The sequence below is a fragment of the Trachypithecus francoisi genome, unplaced genomic scaffold (genome assembly GCF_009764315.1).
Source record: "Trachypithecus francoisi isolate TF-2019V2 unplaced genomic scaffold, Tfra_2.0 Lachesis_group17, whole genome shotgun sequence".
Classification (NCBI taxonomy): Eukaryota; Metazoa; Chordata; class Mammalia; order Primates; family Cercopithecidae; genus Trachypithecus; species Trachypithecus francoisi.
The window spans coordinates 48,060,765-48,080,171 of NW_022681462.1; the positions used below are offsets into that span (position 1 = coordinate 48,060,765).

General features: G+C 47.2%; 1 protein-coding gene across 4 annotated transcripts in view; it reads left to right on the plus strand.

Moving 5' to 3' along the window:
• The window catches only part of TGFBRAP1 (transforming growth factor beta receptor associated protein 1), a 79,073-nt gene that overhangs the window by 42,117 nt on the left and 17,549 nt on the right, over window positions 1–19,407 (plus strand). For all 4 annotated transcript variants that reach the window (XM_033175578.1, XM_033175579.1, XM_033175581.1 and 1 more), the window contains exons 5-11: window positions 3,245–3,327; window positions 6,922–7,263; window positions 9,939–9,996; window positions 12,110–12,253; window positions 14,193–14,339; window positions 14,871–15,030; window positions 18,164–18,597. In XM_033175578.1, coding sequence (XP_033031469.1) covers window positions 3,245–3,327; window positions 6,922–7,263; window positions 9,939–9,996; window positions 12,110–12,253; window positions 14,193–14,339; window positions 14,871–15,030; window positions 18,164–18,597 — 1,368 coding nt within the window. The remainder of the gene's footprint in view (window positions 1–3,244; window positions 3,328–6,921; window positions 7,264–9,938; window positions 9,997–12,109; window positions 12,254–14,192; window positions 14,340–14,870; window positions 15,031–18,163; window positions 18,598–19,407) is intronic.

Genomic DNA, 19,407 nt, shown 5'->3' on the forward strand with positions numbered 1-19,407 from the left:
CCCAACTCTGAGGTTGCACGATTCTGCTCCCTCTATAAAGATGAAGATGCCACGTGGAGTGTCAGAATAACCTGCCCATGGCCACACAGCTAATGACGGGCAGAGCCTGCACTCAGACCCACACATTCTGATTTTAGAGCGTTTCACCTCAGCCTCCACCACAGATCACCACAGAAATGAGAAGACTTCGGCTACTACCAAAATTCAGTAAAGGGAAAAAATCTACCTGGAGAAGTTTTTTTAAAAAAAGAAAATGTGGTCAAATATACATAACATAAATTTTACCATTTTAACTATTTTTAAGTGTGTAGTTCTGTGGCATTGAGTGCATTCACCATGCTGTGCAGCCATCACCACCCTCTATCTCCAGACCTTTCATCTTCCCAGGCAGAAACGCTGTACTGTTGAACACTAACTCCCTATCTCCCCACCCTATACCCCCACCAGCCCTTGGCAGCCCCCATTCTACTTTCTGTCTCTATGAACCTGACTGCACTAGGGACCTCGTATCCGGGGAATCATTCAGTATTTGTCTTGTGACTGGCTGACTTCACTGAGCACGTTATCCTCAAGGTTCATCTGTGTTGTGGCATGTGTTGGAATTTCCTTCCTTTTTAAGGCTGAGTAATATTCCATTAGTTGAAAGGTTGTGTATTTTGTTAGGCAGTGCATAGTAAGGAGCCATGAGAGAAGCTGCCCTTTGAATTTAGTGTTTGGAGGAACTGTTCTCTCCAGAAGCGCTTGTGTGATATTTAACTTAGACAATGCAGCCTTGGAAACAGTTTTAGAAACCTTTAGATTAGAATCTTCTTCCAGTTCCTCAAATCACAAATGTTAGAAATCTCAGTTCAGAAAGATAATACTAATAATAAGGATTTTGACTTCAGTTTCAACTTGCTTCCAGAATCTATCAGCCTCTTAAGCCTGGCCTGCAGCCAGGTGTTTGGCCTGTAGCCTCTGTACAGAGTAGACATAGGGTGGCTCCTCAGAGGGCTAGTTTGCTGACTTACTCTCTTCACCTGGGAATTTGCACCACTGCCTTATAATGAGGGATGAGCTGGTAATGAAAAAAGAAGCTTGGAGCTTCCACTGATGAGTTAGCTCTGGAGATAAACGGACTTTCTTGTTCTCTGTCCTTCGTATGTATTCATCGGTCTCGTCTTTTCCCTGACAGCCTACCTGGCTCCAGGTTTTATGGCCCAGGATCACCTGAGCAGAGAGCAGGAGGAGGCATCGATGGTAGTAGACAGTTTGGAAATGAGACCGTCAACTTCAGAGAACCAAGAATTGGCCATGCTTGGTAAAGTTTCTGATCAGGCATTTTTAGGTGGAATCCAGCGGTGCTTTCTGTATCATCCCGGGCTTCAGCATCCGTGACGCTTACATCCAGGACGGAGACTCTCTTGGCATTCCCCTTCGAAGTTCGCGTGTAGCATTCCCAGACTAGAGTATAGAAAATAACCCCTTCTTCTTGAGATCTGGAATGTCCACAAAAGTAATTTCCATTTCCCTGCAGATAGGGGAAGAGTGGATGCCATTTGAATCCTACCGCCGTGAGGAACAAATTGCCGTTCAGCTGATTTCTCCTCAACAAGCCTGGGTGTGATTGAGAATTCTTCTCCAGCAGCTGATGGGTCCTCTGCATCCCTTTTGCTAAGTGGCTGGCCTCTAGTGTTTCTGCTTTCGGAAATGTTACTGGCATTCCAGACAACAGAACTTTGCCTCACTCCCTTTTGCTTACTGTTGGGTGGCATAATTGGTTCGGTCTTTATGTCAGAAATGGCTGGTTTCGGGGAAGAAAAATAAAGACAGATGGTAAAAAGAAAACCGAAAGGTTTAAGCAGCCTGCTTTTTCTGACGTCTCTAAAGGGATTTCTACTGGAAGTAGGTGAGGAACGGTTGCTGTGCTTCTGAGAGTCCTTTAAAACTACTGTGTAGTGAAAGCTTTTTTTTTTTTTTTTCCTTCCACCCTGTCTTCTGGTGCTGAGTGAAAGCCCTTTGAAAAGTAATTTAAGAGAACAGGATTGATAGCACTTCGGCATTGGGGCTCCACTTCCCTTGTACCTTCAGTGGGTGACATACCAACTGCCTGCTGTGTACCTGGAAGAATCAGTGAGTGGAAAGATCTGGCCTCTGGAATCAGAAAGGCCTGGTTTTAAATCACGGTCCAACCAATTCTCACTTTAGTAAGTTGGGGCTAAGAACGTAACATCTCTGAGCAGAGTTTTTGTACCTGTAAGATGGGGATAGTGAGTGACAGTGGAAGTGGAGTTTCATACAAATGGATCAGAGAATTGATCCGTAAGCACCGACTGAATGGCAGACACTAGGCTAGTAGTGGGAGACGCTAGGTGGGTGATGTCTGTGTCGTGCCTTCACAGAATGTGTGGCTGTCAAATGGAAGGATGTGTTAGAAGGAGGAGGTGTCAAAGTCAGAGAGTAATTAAAACACAGTCTTTACTCTCAAGGCGATTAGAGCCTGGGCTATGATGGTGGCATCTATAGGAACGGAGTGAAGAAACACGTCCAGGAGCCATTTCATATAGACGATGGGCAGGACTCAGACACCAGCCATACTGGACGGTGACGGAGCGGGTCGTGGGATCAGAGACACCACACAGCAGATTCCTAACGTGCATTCTGCTATTGCTGCATGTAACAAGAACAAAGCGGTCATGGAAATGTGGGTCATAGTGGAGTAAACGTGATAAACTGGCCCCTTTATTGCAGGAGTGTCGGATGTTGGTGTGTTAGTGTGGGTTGGACATCACCAGCAGGAGATGGAACATGCAGCATTTCTGCATCTCTGACTAAGAAAGCCTGAGTGTTTATCTGTTTTGTTATGAAATGAGTTGGCCCTGTGCTCTGAGGGATGCTCTGAAAGGTGGTACTGTGAGTTCATTTCCCGAAGAGTGGAAGAAGGCCAGGCAGTTCCTGGACTGCCAGAAACACCAGGGTTGTTGATATCCATTTCAGCAATCACAAGTACAGGGACTCGTTGAAGCCCTGTGAGTTAATGAGGAGGAGAATTGGAGATCAAGGAGTGCATTTGGGAAGGACTGGAGAATTACAAAAATAAAACCATGAAGAGACAGACGTATGTAATTTCATATACAACTTTTTTCCTCAGCTTGTAATTTTACATTTCTATGTTATAACAAACATTTATTTAGGGTTAGATGAATTTAACCCTGCCGTGGTGGTTCAAGATTCGCTAAGAGATTACACCTGTCTTTCCTTGCAGGTAATGTACAGAAGAATTCTGCAGCAGGCGGGATTTATACAGTTTGCACAACTTCAGTTCCTGGAAGCTAAAGAGCTCTTCAGGTAATTTGAGGTGCTGGTAGCAAGACTGCCACCACAGTGTCCCTCTGTGGCCAGAACGTGCGTTTCCGGTGTGACGCCGCGGTGGGATGTGTTGCATGGTTAGGTTGTGCTTCAGGGGGATACGGTGGGGGTTGCTTGTGACAGCAGACCCCGCCAATGCTGGTTCCTCGGCATCACCCCTCACCCGGAGCCTTAATTTAATTGGCCTGTGTCTTAGAGTGGGAGCAGAGGAAGGGCACAGACACTAGTCTCGTGGAGGCATCAAGATTGTTTTGCCAGGAGAAAATTCTAAAGAGCAGATCTGACAGCACGCTGAGGACCCCTTAGGAAGCGCTGTGGTTCGCTCTTGCTTCTCTCCAGTGATTTTACAAGACGCTGTGAGTTTGGGGTGGGGTGGCGGGGAACACAGTGCTGCTGGGAAGACCTATGAAACTTTCTGTCATCCTCTAATGACCTTCTAAATGTTCTGTTCCTGGTCAGCTCTCAGAAAGTTGAGCTTCTCTTAAGGAGGTCCCTTCTGGCACTGCAGTGACTCCTGTGCTTGTCAGACGTGCCTGTGGGCTGTGGTGTGTGTTCTCCCCTCTCCCCCGCCCACCACGCCTGCCTTACAGGCACGCCTCGCAGTCGCGCCGCCTCCGCTGCCCTTGCCCCACAGCCGAGTGCTCAGTGAGGCAGGAGTCAGCCATCCCAGGCCTTGCTCAGCACTCTTTGCAGAAGATTAAGTTAGACCTGCTATGAGAGTCTTGAAATATCCTACCCAGGCCCTGCCTTTAGAGTAAACTTCTCAGAATGTCTCTCCAGGATAGATTCTGCACAGTTTACAGCTATCTAAGAAATACATGTACAGGAAGCCCCTGAAGAGATATTTTCATCTAAGTAGTGACTTGAGCAGAATGCCTCCCTTGCCTGTTCTGTAGGAGGTGTGCTCATGACCAGCCACCTCCTTACATCCATGATGGCTCTAATCTTTCACTCTATGCTGGGTATTTGAGGGATGGCAGTACTGAAAATGATTACAGTTACAAAATTGGCTGTAGAGAATGGATTTCTGAATAAAGAAGGAATCGTTCCTTGAATAATGATGCCCCATATAACCTTTTGCTTATGCAACTCTTACGTGCTGTTCTCTGTTCTTGGCAAGACCCGTGGCTTCCGGGTCTAAGTCCGTTTTTTGCCCCTTTGGACCTAGGCTCTTTTCTGCCATATCTTGTGTCAGCCCTACAGTGTTGAAGACCTCCTCACCAGGGTCATGGGTGTATCCCAAGGTGTCTTCCTTCTCTCGTGGGTTAATCTGAAACATTAGGTGATTGTCCTCAGATGGATTCCTAGAACAGTCCTCAGATTTTGTAAGAGAATAGATGTGGGACCTGTTATTAGGATGACGTTTCTGTACTTCACACCTCACTCTCTAAATGGCTTAAGTTTAGATTGCTGCGCTGCTTTGGTCCAAAGTGTGACTGAGAGAACGGATTTTTTTTTTTTTTTTCTCGTTTTGAAGCAGCATGTCATTCTGTCTCCCAGGCTGGAGTACAGTGCTGCAATCATAGCTCACCACAGCCTTGACCTACTGGGCTCAGTGATCTTCCTGCCTTAGCCCCCTGAGTAGCTAGGACTTCAGGTGTATGCCACCACGGGACCCGGAGAATTTTTTATTTTTTTATAGAGACGGGATCTTATTGTGTTGCCTGGGCTGGTCTCAAACTCCTAACCTCAAGTCATCCTCTTGCCTCAGCCTCCCAAAGTGCTGGGATCACAGCCGTGAGCCACTATGCCCAGCCTGAGAATTGCTATTTGAAGAAGACACTTCTAAGACAAAGATGATTCCAATTCCTTTTCTGTGCTCACAGCAAACGTTGCTAATAAATTGTGATTTTCTTTTCCTCGTTGAACTGGACCCGTCCTCTGACTCCTTCTCAGTGCCGTGCCGGAGGCCACAGTTACCAGCTAGTGATGGTTGATACTTAAGAGAAAATTGATCCTACGTAACCTGGGGACGTGAGCTCTGTGTCTCTTCCTTTAGACAACCTGCAGCCTGTCGTTGTATCAGCTAGGTTCAGCTCTTCTTTCATTCAGCAAACGTGGCCTGAGCATCTGAGCAGTGGATGGAAGGGGAACCCAGTGCCTGCTTCTCTGGCATGCCCATTCTAGCTTGGAAACTGGATGTGTGCCTTTCCTGCAGCACAGGTGCCGCTCTGCTGTGGGAGCGTTGTTGCATGGGCTCACATGAGCCAGTGGAGAATCTTCATTGGATTCATCCCGGATCTTAAACAATGAGCAGAAACTTCTCAAATCAGGAATTGTACTTTAGGTCAGGGATTCTCAGCTGTGGCACTGTAGACGTTTTCAGCCAGATAATTCTTCGGGCAGGGGGGTACTGTCTTGTGCATTACAGGGTGTTTAATGGCAGCAGCCCCCTCTACCTACTAGATGCCATAGCACACCCCCACCCCAGTCATGAGAAAATTGTCTCCGGGCATTGCCACATGTTCCCCAGGGAGCAAAATTGCTTTTCACCAAGAACCACTGCTTTAGGCAAGGGAACAACAACAGCAAAGGCTGAGAGGCATGAAATGTACAAATTGGCAAAATAAGCAGGTCTAGTAGAAGTGTTGGGGTGTGGGAGGGATGCTTGAGGCTGAAGTTGTAGAGTAGCTTGAGATCAGTTTGGGAAGGGCTTTGAATGCCATACTAAGAGGTTTGAAATTTATCCTATGGGTTGTACAAATCATGGGAAGTCAGGAGAGGCTGAGTGAAGCGGAAGGAAGGGCAGCCAGAGGCGGAAGCCAGTAGAGGAGGCTTTAAGCTGATCAGAGCTTGGGTGAAAGAGGATGCACTGAACATCGCAGGCAGCATGGATCGTGGGTCCTTCCTCACCATTCCGTGTGTCTGAGGTGAGGTGGTCCCTGCTTCTGTTCCCTCAGGAGGTTTTCCACAGCTGGGTCTGACACTGGGCCAGGTTTGAGATCCACAGCTCCTGTTCTGATTGTAGCCAAGACGAGCAGGTTCCGAAGAGGAGATGGGAAAGGAACTGGTTAGGCTCTGAAATTCTACGAGAGTCCCCACAGAAATGGCCACATGAATATTTCTGTGTCTTCTGTTGTGAGATGTTGGTGAGGAAGTTGTAAGTTAATGTTTTTATAAAGTCCCTTCTTTAAGGACCATTCAACAAATCTGTTTGTAATTTAGTGCCAGGAAAATGCTGGTTTCAGCAGAGCTGTGATGCTGCCTTTGCACAGCCGCAGACGCTGATGGCGTGTTATCGCGGGTGTTGCTTTTTCTGCCTTGGTTTCCAGGCTCAGCTGGGTATTCTCTTCATCATAGGCATTTTGGTGTTCCACTCTCACGCCAGTTGTGTATGTGTCTTTCACCTTCGTCCCTTCTGTTCTTTTTTGGAGCCAGGTGGCAGCCCCCAGTTGGATGATGCTTTGCTTCACTTGCAGATTAGAACAGTCACTCCGACGTGATTACCCTGTCCCCAGCTCCCCAGCCCCCAGTGAACGTGTGCCACCGTGCACTCCCCTCCAGTGCTGTTTTGTGTGCCTATGTGTACTCTTCTCTCTTTTTGCTTCATTTAGTTTGACACTGTAATTGCAGAAGCGGCCAGCTTGATGTCCGGGAGCTGATCTCTCTCTACCCCTTCCTGTTGCCCACCTCCTCCTCCTTCACCCGGTCCCACCCTCCTCTTCATGAGTACGCAGACCTGAACCAGCTGACCCAGGGGGACCAGGAGAAGATGGCCAAGTGCAAACGCTTCCTCATGAGCTACCTGAACGAGGTCCGCAGCACAGAGGTAGCCAATGGCTACAAGGAGGACATTGACACAGCCTTGCTCAAACTGTACGCAGAGGCTGACCACGACAGCCTGCTGGACCTCCTGGTCACTGAGAACTTCTGTCTCCTGACAGACAGTGCTGCCTGGCTAGAGAAGCACAAAAAGTGAGTGCTCCCCTCCTGATACGACCAGGGCTTCCTGCCCTGCACCCTTACTGAGGCCCTTTGCTGGGGAGATCCTCGTGAAGTGACTTAGCCTTAGCCAGTGTGATGTTGGCGTTCCCAAGGACCTGTAGGTGACTGCCACGAAACCATAGTGACAACAGATGCATGTGTTCCTCAGATGCCCTCTCTGTTACCACCATCGGGGCATTTGTTCTCACATCCATTCTTGAATGATCTGGAGTACAATTTGGAACTAGCAATGGGCTTTGTGAGTAAATGAAGTTATTTTCCTTTTTTTATTACTATTTTTTATTGAGACGGAGTCTTGTTCTGTCACCCAGGCTGGAGTACAGTGGCATGATCTCGGCTCACTGCAACCTCCACCTCCTGGGTTCAAGCAGTTCTTCTGCCTCAGCCTCCCAAGTAGCTGGGATTTCAGGTGTGTGCCACCATGCCCAGGTCATTTTTGTATTTTTAGTAGAGACGGGATTTCGCCATGTTGGCCAGGCTGGTCTAGAACGCCTGACTTAAGGTGATCCGCTCGCCTCACCCTCCCAAAGTGCTGGGATTACAGGGGTGAGCCACTATGCCCGGCCATGAAGTTATTTTTAATTTCCTTTATAGTTTGCCTCGTATTCACTTGTGGGAGATGCCACATGTTTATTGGTAAAATTTACAGTGCATTTTAGTTACTGACTACTGAATTGAATAGATAGCTAGATAAATAGATTCAAAGGGAGGCTTCTTGATCTTGTTGATACATGGTATGGTTTTAAACTCTGCCTTCCTCGGCTGGACATGGGGGTTCATGCCTGTAATCCTAGCATTTTGGGAAGCCGAGGCAGGCAGATTGCTTGAGCCCAGAAGTTTGAGGCCAGCTTGGGCAACATAGTAAGATCTTGTCTGTACTAAAAATTAAAAAGAAATTAGCTGGGTGTGGTGGTGCACACCTGTGGCCCCAGCTACTCAGAAGGCTGAAGCAGGAAGATCGCTTGAGCCCAGGAGGTTGCAGCTTCAGTGAGCAGTGATTGTACCATTGCATTCCAGCCTGGGGACAGAGCTAGACCCTGTCTCAAAAAAATAAAAAACTGCCTTCCTTATGTGCATGAGTTAGTAGATGGTCTTATGTATCGTGGGCTGTTAATGCATAGTGCCTGGCTTGGCTGGGGCCAGCAGCCTCTCCATTCTGGGCAGCCAATACTTAGCCTACCCATTCTAAGCCTCCGTTTTCTTATCTTTGAAAACGAGAGGGGTTGGGTGATCCCTCAGCTCCACTTAGAGAACACGATTTTTTTTGGTCTATGATTTTTGTTAAGGATTCGAAATGACAAAAGCGTGGATGAACTCCCACAGAGGCCCTGGGGTCACTGCGCTAGTGCCTGAGACGCCAGAGCCTTCCACATGGGCACTGGCCTTTTCAGCAGTTTCCATCAGCCACTCGGATATGCTGTGGAATCAGTGTGAGTTTTCTCAGGAGGCAGAAAACACACTGCCACTTCATGGCAGTGACAAGGGATGGTGGGATCTGTAGAGTCGGCATGACTTTCCAAAAGGTTAAGGAGAAGAGAAGGATTCATGTGGATGCCCCAAGATCTTGAGAGTGTGTCCTTGGAGGGAAGAAGCCTGACTTCTCGCTGGTCAGCCTACTCCAGTTTCCTGCTGGGGAGGCGGACCAGGAGTGTGGCACCCTTGCAGACTTCGGGAAGGTGCTGAGGGCTCGCTGCCCAGGCAATGCCAGTGCTATTGCCAGTCTTTTCCATTTATAGGTGAGGAGTTAGAGGCTGGGGAAGTTAACCTACTTGCTCAAGGTCAAAGAAGCTGGAGTTGAAACCCAGGTTTTTGAACTCTGGGCACTCTCTCCCAGGACGCTCCCTGACTCTGTGGTCTGCGAGGCCCGGACACTAGCCCTTCCTGCTGTTCCTCATGTCTGAAGCCCCTGCCCTCCTTCTCAGTCACTGCTTAGGCAGCATAGCTTCTGCATATTCTTCTAGTACCTCATATGGGTTAATAGTAGTAGACCAAAGACATATGAAATTATATTAACATTTGAAGCACATCGTAAAGCAATTCCAGATGTGATTTTTCCAGAGTTTACTTTTTCAGCTCATCTTAGACTGGAATCAGATTCTTTTTGGAAGCTGATAGAGCATATATTTTTAGTATCATAAGTAAATATACAGAAATGAGAATCCTTTGGTTGGTTGTTGTTGAACTACATGGGCGCGCACGTGCGCACGCACACACACACACACACACACACACACGTATATTTTTTGGGACAGGGTCTCACTCCATCACCCAGGCTGAAGTGCAGTGGCACAATCAGGGCTCACTGCAGCCTCAACTTTCTGGGCTCCAGTGATCCTTCTGCCTCAGCACCCCAAGTAGCAGGGACTACAGATGTGTACCCCACACCTGGCTAATTTTTTTGAATATTTTAATAAAGATAGATCTCACTATGTCGTTGCCCAGGCTGGTCTTGAACTCCTGGGCTCAAGCCATCCACCCACCTTGGCCTTCCAAAGTGTTGGGATTACAGGCATGAGCCACTGCACCCAGCCTGAACTCGAGTTGAATAGAATATGGGGAGCTGGGAGTGGGGGGTGTCACTGTGTGAAGGTCGCCTCCAGGAGCTGAGAAACACAGGTTGTACTTACCACGTTGTCCTGTTTCAGGTATTTTGCACTTGGACTGCTCTATCATTATAATAACCAAGACGCGGCTGCAGTTCAGGTGAGTCTAGTAGCGTTCCCACGTGATTTAAAAATCAGCACCATGTACGTAATACTTAGTGTTACTTTAAAAAAGATTCACAAGTTGACAGAGACCACTTTTGCCTGATCTACACCCTTTTATACAGAACAGAAATGATTCTGTTTTAGAAAGTGAATTCCTGGAGGAATGTTGGCCAAGAGTTTTCTTCTCTTTGTCTTTCCGTCTCCTTGAAGAACATTATCAAGACTGAGTTTTTGAAAACTTAAGAAATGAAAATATGATTTCTCACAGGGTCACAGTATATCACTGCCCTTACCAGAAAATGTAGTCATAGTATATCACTGCCCTTACCAGAAAACACAGTCACAGTATATCACTGCCCTTACCAGAAAATGTAGGCAGTGAATGACAGTCGGATTTATCATTTCCACTGTTAGTGACGATCAGTGTTGCCAGTGAGCTGGGTAAGTTCTTATCCTTGGGTCACCTGTGACAAAACCACAGCTGGTGCACACCAGCCCCTTGTCCAAGGCCATGCATCCATGGTAGATCTGAGATCTGAACCGTGCTCCATTGGCCCAGCAGAGGTCCTGCACCCTGATCGAAATGGCATCGATTTATTAGCATTGTCACATTTTGTATCTTATGTCTTGCTACTGATCTTGAGAAAAGCCTTATCTCACACTCTCAGGAGACGTTCTCCCCTTCATTATTCATTATGCATTTGTACTGCACCATGTTGTTTCCTGATGTGCCCTTTTGCTTTATTTTGTGAGGGGCCAAGGGCATCAGCCATATTCACCAAGCTCAAGTCAACCTCATGACTCTGGCAAGGCTGAACATGTATTTAGTGTTGGATTGGTTTGTGAGACTATTGTGGTAACCTGATTGCAGAGCAGAGCAACAGCAGCAATGAAAAACGGGGTGGGGTGAATTAACATGTACCCAATGGCCAAGAGTAGATTTGGGTGTCAATGATAAAATTTTCATTTTCAAAAGCCTGGTGTTCTCAGAATTACAGCTTTATATAAGTGTAGTAATAACCTTAGCAGAGCTGTAGAGAGATAGATTTGCAAACTTGAAATGATATGGGATAAATCTCCATATGTGGTAGAATTTTATATAAAATGGCACATTTCAAGGTATGTGTGATTATTTGGTTTGGGGAATTCTGTGTTGAAGAAACGAGTATCATAAAAAGTGTTCATATGCTGACATCAGAATTCCAGAATTCATATGCCACGCCTATTTCTCTCCTTCCTTGTGCTGTGGCTTGGAGGGGTGGTGTGGTGTGCGGGTAGGTGGGGCACGCCATGCAGGTAGTGCAGAAGGAACCCATGCAACCATCATTCTTTCCACGCCCACGTGATGCTGCCTCATTCCAGGGTCCTGAAAGTAAGCTTCACTTAACATGGTAGAGAAGTTTCTGGCTGAAAAAGCAAAAGGCTTTTATCACTGGAGTCTATCCTGAGCCCCCTGTGCAAAAGACAGTGGGAACTCGGGACAGAGTCACCAAAGCTTTTTTAAAAGCACAACATCGGCCTATCACAGTCCAAAGGAGACTTCAGAATCAAGAATGTCTGTGACGAAGAAGATGGAAACAGAGCCTGGCTTGTAGGTGAATCTTCTCTGTGTCAAGATGTTATCAGAGACTGTTTTGTTTATTTCAGGAAGATACATTTTTAATATATTCACCTCCCTGCATAAATTCTGTTTACTTGGTTATTGAGAAAGAAAGAAAAGAAAAGAGAAAGAAAGAAAGAGAGAGAGAAAGAAAAAGAATGAAAGAGAGAAAGAAAGAAAAGAAAGAAAGAGAGAGAGGGAGGGAGGAAGGAAGGAAGAAAGGAAGGAAGGAAGGAAGAATGAAAGAAAAAGGAAGAAAGAAGGAAAGAGAAAAAAAGAGGAACTGGGAGCTTTATTTTTTTTATTTCTTGGACTTATGTCTTTTTACATTTCTTTGTTTCTCCAAAACTAAACTAAAATTTAAGCATTTACAGTTTTTCCAACTACTTTAAAAGGTATTAAAAAGTCAAATAAGTAAACATATGTCATTTCTCAACTAATTCTAAGACACATGCCTTTACGATTTTTTTCTTTTCTTTTTCTTTTTTTCTTTTTGATTCCTTTCCAGTTGTGGGTGAACATTGTGAATGGCGATGTCCAGGACTCCACACGCTCAGACCTGTATGAGTACATCGTGGATTTTCTTACCTACTGCTTAGACGAAGAGCTAGTGTGGGCCTATGCTGATTGGGTCCTACAGAAAAGTGAAGAGGTTTGTGCTTCATAAAAATGCATTCTTTTTGGTTGGGGGAGGTGGTAAAAACAGACCCCAGAAACTTTGATTTTAGGAGGGGAAAAGGAAGCTACATTTCAACCTCCTCCTCTTGTTTTTTGTTGTTGATGTTGTTCCCCTTTTAATACCGTCCCTTGAGCTCTCTGGATTCTAGGTCTGGGGCAGTTCTGCATCTTGCTGCTGAGACATTCCATTGAGAATCCCCTTGCTGGGGCAAGTCACTTGTGTAGAAAAGCAAGACACATAGCCAGCTTGCATTTTTAGCGTCTTCTTAAGAACATGTGTCTGTGAACCCTGCTCCTTGACCCCTCAGAAGTCTGACACTGCTGTTTTCTGGAGGAGGATTAGGTGGTTGCCCTGCAGGACTTGATCTTTGGGAGGAGGCAGCACCCAGACGTGGGCCACACCGGGCAGCCTGTTGCCCTCATTCCTGCTCCCACCATGGCCAACATGGAGCTGGTGGGCCTGGAGGAGGGAGGGGAGCCATGAGCAAGACTCGGCCTGTCTTGGAGGCTGAGAAATACTGACAGTGAAAAAGCACCTGCTGGCTAGAGGGGAAGTAGCTGGCTCAGGACAGTATCCTTAGTAAAGCCCCACAGGTGACTGGGAAGAAGACAGCAGGCATGTCAGTTCTCATCGTGAAAAACATATAGGCTTCCATGGCTCCCCTCAGAGAGACAAAATGAGCTTTCTGATGCAGGACCTTGCTCCTGAATGGAGAGTTTCTGAGTGCTGCATCTGCCTTTCTGAAACCTGAGTTGGAATATATTCTCATATCCTCTGTGGTGCTGGCTTCCCTGGAAAATCCAGGGAATTTTCCCTGGGAAATCCTGGCTTTTCCCTGGAAAAGCCAGGCACTTGCACTTTGCATACTTGTTACTCCATCTTTATTTGCCTCAGTGCCCACGCCTGCAGAGCACATCCTGACCGGGCTCACACACGCCTACAACATGGATCTCAGTGCCGTTGCAAGGTTTAGGCCTCTCCCAATGCTTATGGATGATAACAGCAGAACATACATGGAATTCAGTGTACTGCACAGTGGACAATCCCCTGACAAAAGTCATCACTTAAATATCACAGCAACCCCTCAGTGCGCATTAGCTACACATGAGGAAACTGAGGCTATAGTTGGTAGAGCTGGGACACAAATCCAGGCTTATAGAATCCAAAATTCATACCATCATACATGATATATGACTGTATTGGCCTTGTGGGGGGTGCGTGTGTGCGTGCACGCGATAGAACCTGCACACGTAAGTGCTCGGGGGGTTGCAGTGGAGAGCTGCTTTCCTGCCTGCCTCACTGTCCTTTCCTCGAACCAGGGGATTGGACCTGTGCCTCCACTTGATAGACACAGGAAGGCAGCCTGGACACTTGCTCAGGGACTGGAGGCTCGGATCTCAGATTAACCATCTATCATAAATAACCCAGAGTAGATAATCCATGTTCAGAGAAGTGAGTTTACTGTACAGAAATTTCAGCACTTTTGATATCTTTGCACATACTGTTCGGCAACTGGCTATCCCCGTTCTTGGATGATCTTTATGTTATAAAATTGTTACTCCATGGGTTGTCAAAATCTGTCACCAATAAATGCTTTGTTCTTCAGTTTCCAATTTGCACGCGGTGTGTAAGGAGGGCTTCAGGATATAGGCTGGTTTTTCTGTCTTGATTTTTTTGTCCTCTGACCTTTGACAGTGCTTCATGCTGGGCTGTTTTTCTCCATAATTATATTTTTTAAAGCACTGTATTGAGGTATGATTGACGTACAAAAAGCTGTGCATGTTTAATGTATTATGTCATCATATTTTAAGTGATGATTTTATCCAAAGCTTGAATGTGCAGTGACCAAAATAAAGATGAAGAAAAGGTAGGTTTGAGAAGCGCAGCAACTGTATTGTTGCTCCTCTTTCAGGTCGGAGTTCAGGTTTTCACCAAGAGACCTTTGGATGAACAGCAGAAGAACAGTTTTAATCCAGACGACATTATCAATTGCCTTAAAAAATACCCTAAAGCCCTTGTGAAGTATCTGGAACATCTTGTGATAGACAAGAGACTGCAGGTGAGCACTGCAGAACTTAGACTAAAGAGTGTGGGCTGGAGAGACGGAATTGAACTAGAACAATTTTTTGGCATGTGGTTCTGTGTAATGTCTGTTCCCCGGGTGTGATCCATCCGTACTTATTGAGGGTCTGATGGGGGTCTTGAGGCTTGCAGAAAGAGACCTGGAGCAATAGGTAGCTTTACTTTTTTCTCCTTCCGTCTCACCCCCTCTCAGCTTTTATTTTTCCTCTCTTTTCCTTCTTTGTTATTATCCTTAAAGGAAATAAAGGGAGCTATACCTTTTTGTAAGTGATCTAAATTCTGTGGCCCTTACTTCCCAAAATAAGAGGTGACTTTTTGTTCTATTCCCCAGAGATGGTAACCTCATCTCAGTGTCATGGTTTCTGAGAGGGTTTCGATCCAGAGAGTGAGTGTCTGCCCAGCTCATGTCAGCGCAGCCCCAGGCTCCAAGCCCTGGCTGACGGGGGAGACCTTTGACTTTCCACTTGAAAATACTGTCTATCTGCTTGGCTCCCCCTGTTTCCTGCAGAAAGAAGAGTATCACACTCACTTAGCTGTGCTCTACCTGGAAGAGGTGCTGCAGCAGAGGGCCTCCACCAGTGGCAAGGGCGCAGAGGCCACCGAGACACAGGCCAAGCTTCGGCGGCTGCTCCAGAAGTCTGATTTATACCGAGTTCACTTTCTCCTTGGTGAGGATGATCTCAGTATTGTCTCCTTTTGGAAAAAACTCATATCAAGGGGGTGGGAGGAGGCAGAGAGGAGGGCTTTGGCACAGCTCCTGGTTGATTCCACAGGGTGGTTCTTTGAGCCTCTTCTTTTAAAATATTTTTTTAAATGAAGACAGGCTGTCGCTTTGTCACCCAGGCTGGTCTCAAACTCATGGCCTCAAGTGATCCTCCTGCTTCTGTCTCAGGTGCTGGGATTACAGGCATGAGCCACCACACTCAGCCTTGCACCTCTTTTGACAGAGTCAGCCTCCCTGCAGGGAGAAATGAGGCTTCTTGTGCCTCTAAGATGGACTGGTGCCTCTAGATGGACAGTGTCCTTTGACTGATGATGTTGGCGCTGCCCTGGTCGCTTTTAGACGTCTGTGTGTCTCTTGAGTGTCAAAGCACTGAGTCATTGTCTATTGAATGTCAAAGCACTGAGTCATAGTTCCCTCTGATGACTTCAGTCTCTGATCAAGGCTTACAGTAGGCACGGCCCCCAGCAGCCCACTCCCGGGCTGCTTAAGGCTCAGGTCCCTTGAGCTCTAAGCAAGAAGGTTGTGCAGGTGTCTTGGAGGGGATTTGGGTTTCCGTTCCTCAGGGGTACAGAGACCACAGTTTCTGTGTTGTGTAAAGTTCCACCGCGCAGCATGGTGCTTGCAACTGATAGAATTAACTCGTTTCTTGCCACATTCGACATAGAATTTCTGGATTTATACTCACTGGGGTTAGTGATGTGTTTTTCTTTAATGGCCTTTAATACCATTTTTGATAACAAAGCATATCTAACACATGTGTTGTCTCCCTACAGCACATCACAACCTCCCTGAGCTTAGGAGCGCTAGGCAGCACTTCAGCACTGTGCTGAAATCACCAACAAAAAGCACCAGAATGCAAAAATGTATGGCAATAAATAGCCGGTGAAAAGGAAACGTGTAGGTAGTACGAGAACTGAAGCAAGGAGGGAGGGCGCTCCTTCTTTGGCCTCAGCTCTGCGTCAGGCTCTGTGCTTGTCACAAATGACCTTGCAGTTGCTGCGAGTGTTGATTGGGAGGTTACAAATAAATGTCAGCGAGTAGATGACTTTGTCAATACAGAATCCACAAGTAATGAGGATTGACTAGGTATGCCAGGCATACATCGAAACGCGGAGGCTGCCTCATGACCCGCAGTTTCCACAACAACCCTGTGAAGTGAGTCCTGTTTGTCCTCCATTTTTATGGAAGAGTGCACGGAAGCCCAGAGAGGTTACCCTGCTTGCCACAGGTCACACAGCCCATGAGCGGTAGAGCCAGAACACAGGTGTGGGTTGGTATTTCATGTGACCAGCAAACACTGGTCCTGGCTTGCACCCGCACCTACATTAGGACTTCCGTGGCGATCCGGCATGCGACCTCTATTCACTCACCGTCCCTGACTGGTCAGTGCCAGGGTGTCCCGGCTATTGAATATTTTTACTCACTCCTGACTTACCCTTTTTCCTTTACAAATCTCCTTATAAAACTCTCAGGCCAGCCACAAGTGTGTGGTTCAATGTTTGCGTTCTGCCAGCTTTTCTGAGTGTATAGAGTGTGTCACTGTGCACTGAGGATATGAAAATGGATGACACTTAGTCCTGGTCCTCAGAGACTCAGTTTAATGGGAATGCAGATAAGGGCAGGTACAGTTCTAGAAGGGCCGAGGAACCCACGAGCCGTGCCTTGGGGTGGAGGGGTCAGAGGCAGCCTCCCGGAAGAGGCCCTAGATGAGCAGTCATTAGGTATAAGTCTGGGCTTGCAGGTAGCACAGGGAGCTTTCAGGCAATGGGGGTATCCCCCGCAGCACTGTGGGAGGAGCACTGGAAATCCAAGGATACATAATTTTGTATCCTTTCTTAGTTAGATGACTTGGGGAGATGTCAGTCTAGGGAAGTTGTAAAAACGATTCCAGCCCATCCTATCCACTCGGGGTGGCTGTGGGAGTCAAATATAAATGAGATGATAGATGCAGAAGTGTAAGTCACCACAATGATCTTTTTTTAACTGTCTTTGCACCTCTCCTGGGGCCTTAACTATGGCCGCCACTTAATAATTATTTGTTGGCCTTCCACTGTGAGGATGAAGGCGTTGCCTATTGTAGCTTCTGTGTCTGGTGTTATAAGGGATGTACCTAGTAGGGCCAGCCCTTTACTACACGGCTAGCAATGTCTGCCATGTTCTTCAGGCCTGAGGGATAGCCAAGATTCAAATGCCTATAATTTGATTATTAGCCTTGACCCTGAACTAAGGGTTGTCCTCGTAATATTTCTTTGCAGTAGGAAGAGATCTTATAATCGCCTGAGGATGTAAAAACAGATGAGACTCACTTCTGATCCTTAGAGACTCAGAGTTTAATTGCAATGCAGATAAGGGCTGGTGCAGTTCTAGACGGGATGGGGTGGGAAGTTACACATGGGGTAGGAAGCAAGGTGACTTTGCCAGTGAGACACAGCCCTCTGAGGGTAGGGCCTTGGTCAGGAATGGCACTTTGGGTTGTGTCATTTTCCTTAGGACCTGGAAGCTTAATTGCAGGTGAAAATAAAACAAAAAAATCGTATTATTGGCAATCTTTTGTTGAATAATGTAGAGATGGATTTTGAATAATATGAGTTCATATTCCATTTAATGAAATCTACTTAAAATGGGAATAAAGGGGTTCAGCACACCTTTTGGGGGAAAGTAGTGTTTGTTAGGAGTTTAGGGACATAGTGTCCTTCTATTTTAGTCAAAAGATACTGTCCTGGGAGGATAGGAGTGATAATGGAGTGACTGGAGATCTGGAAGGCTGATACTCACTGAGCCACTGGGCCTTTCTGAGGTTGTGGTTCATTTGTTCTCTTCATCCTCTGAACACGAGAAAGGAATTATTCTGTGGTCCAGCTATACTTTTGAGTAGAGTCTGCCTTGTATTTTACTAACACCCGGATTCAGTGTGAAAATGCAAGAAAACCTTCCCTCAGTCATCTGGGTGGCAGCATTTGGCATTGTGAGGGAGCCAGACTTTTCCCCTCCTGAAGCCCAGAGCAGCAAGGAGACCAGTCGCTGGGTGGGTGGCCCGCGGGCCCCTTTCTTGCTGAGCCGTGGGTTCTGTCTCGCAGAGAGGCTGCGGGGAGCTGGGCTGCCCATGGAGAGCGCCATCCTGCACGGGAAGCTGGACGAGCACGAGAAGGCACTGCATATCCTGGTGCATGAGCTGCGGGACTTCGCAGCGGCCGAAGACTACTGCCTGTGGTGCTCCGAGGGCCGAGAGCCACCCCACCGCCAGCACCTCTTCCACACGCTGCTGGCCATCTACCTGCGTGCTGGCCCGGCCGCCCACGAGCTGGCCGTGGCTGCTGTGGACCTGCTGAACCACCACGCCACCGAATTTGATGCCGCCCAGGTGCTGCAGATGCTGCCTGACACCTGGTCAGTGCAGCTCCTCTGCCCATTCCTGATGGGGGCCATGAGGGACAGCGTCCATGCCAGGAGGACCATGCAGGTGGCTCTCGGCCTGGCCAGGTCGGAAAACTTAATCTACACCTACGATAAGGTGAGTGTCGGCCCTCACGAGCTGCTTCCTGGTCAGTCAACATTGCATTGAAGGTAGATTTTACTGATGAGAAAATAGTCTTTGCTGGTTTTTCTTTCTTTCTGTCTCTGACTACAACACATCAATATCTGGTCCTACTCATAGACACTGAGGTCTGTGTGAGCAGAGGCAGAGGCTGGGCTGGTAGGTGTAACATCAGTGTAATTTTTCTCCCCTTTTGGACGCTGGTGATTAAGAGAGTCTGTGGGAGAGGCTGTGGGGAGGAGAGCAGCATCAGAATATCAGGCATTTACCCAGCACATGCTGTGTGCCAGGCACTGACCTAGGCATTTTATGTCATGCTAGCATTTTGTCATCATGACAGTGTTATGCAGTATCTACTGTCAGCACCTCCATTTCACAGGAGAGGAAACTGAGGCACAGAGCAGTCACATGCTCAGGCAATGGGCGCACCCATAGCTGCCTCCCAGGCCGGTTCAGAACACCACATTCTTGGTCCCCACGCTGTACTCCCCTTCTGGAAACTTCTTTCTTGTGGGTCTAAATTCCACATGGCTGGCAGAGTCTTCTTTCCAGAGCGGGAATCCGACATGTTCCCCTCCCATTTAGAAGCCTTTGCTGATGCCCCCTGGCCTGGAAGATGCAGTCCCATCTCCTTCGACCCATCCCTCCCCACCTCTCTCTGCTCCCCAGCTCATGTCCTGGCTTTAGCACACAACCTTCCAGATGTGACTTGGTATTTCATACTTCGCTGCTTTTGCAAATGCTGTACCCACTGCCTGAGATATTCTTACCTTTTTCTTTGTGCCC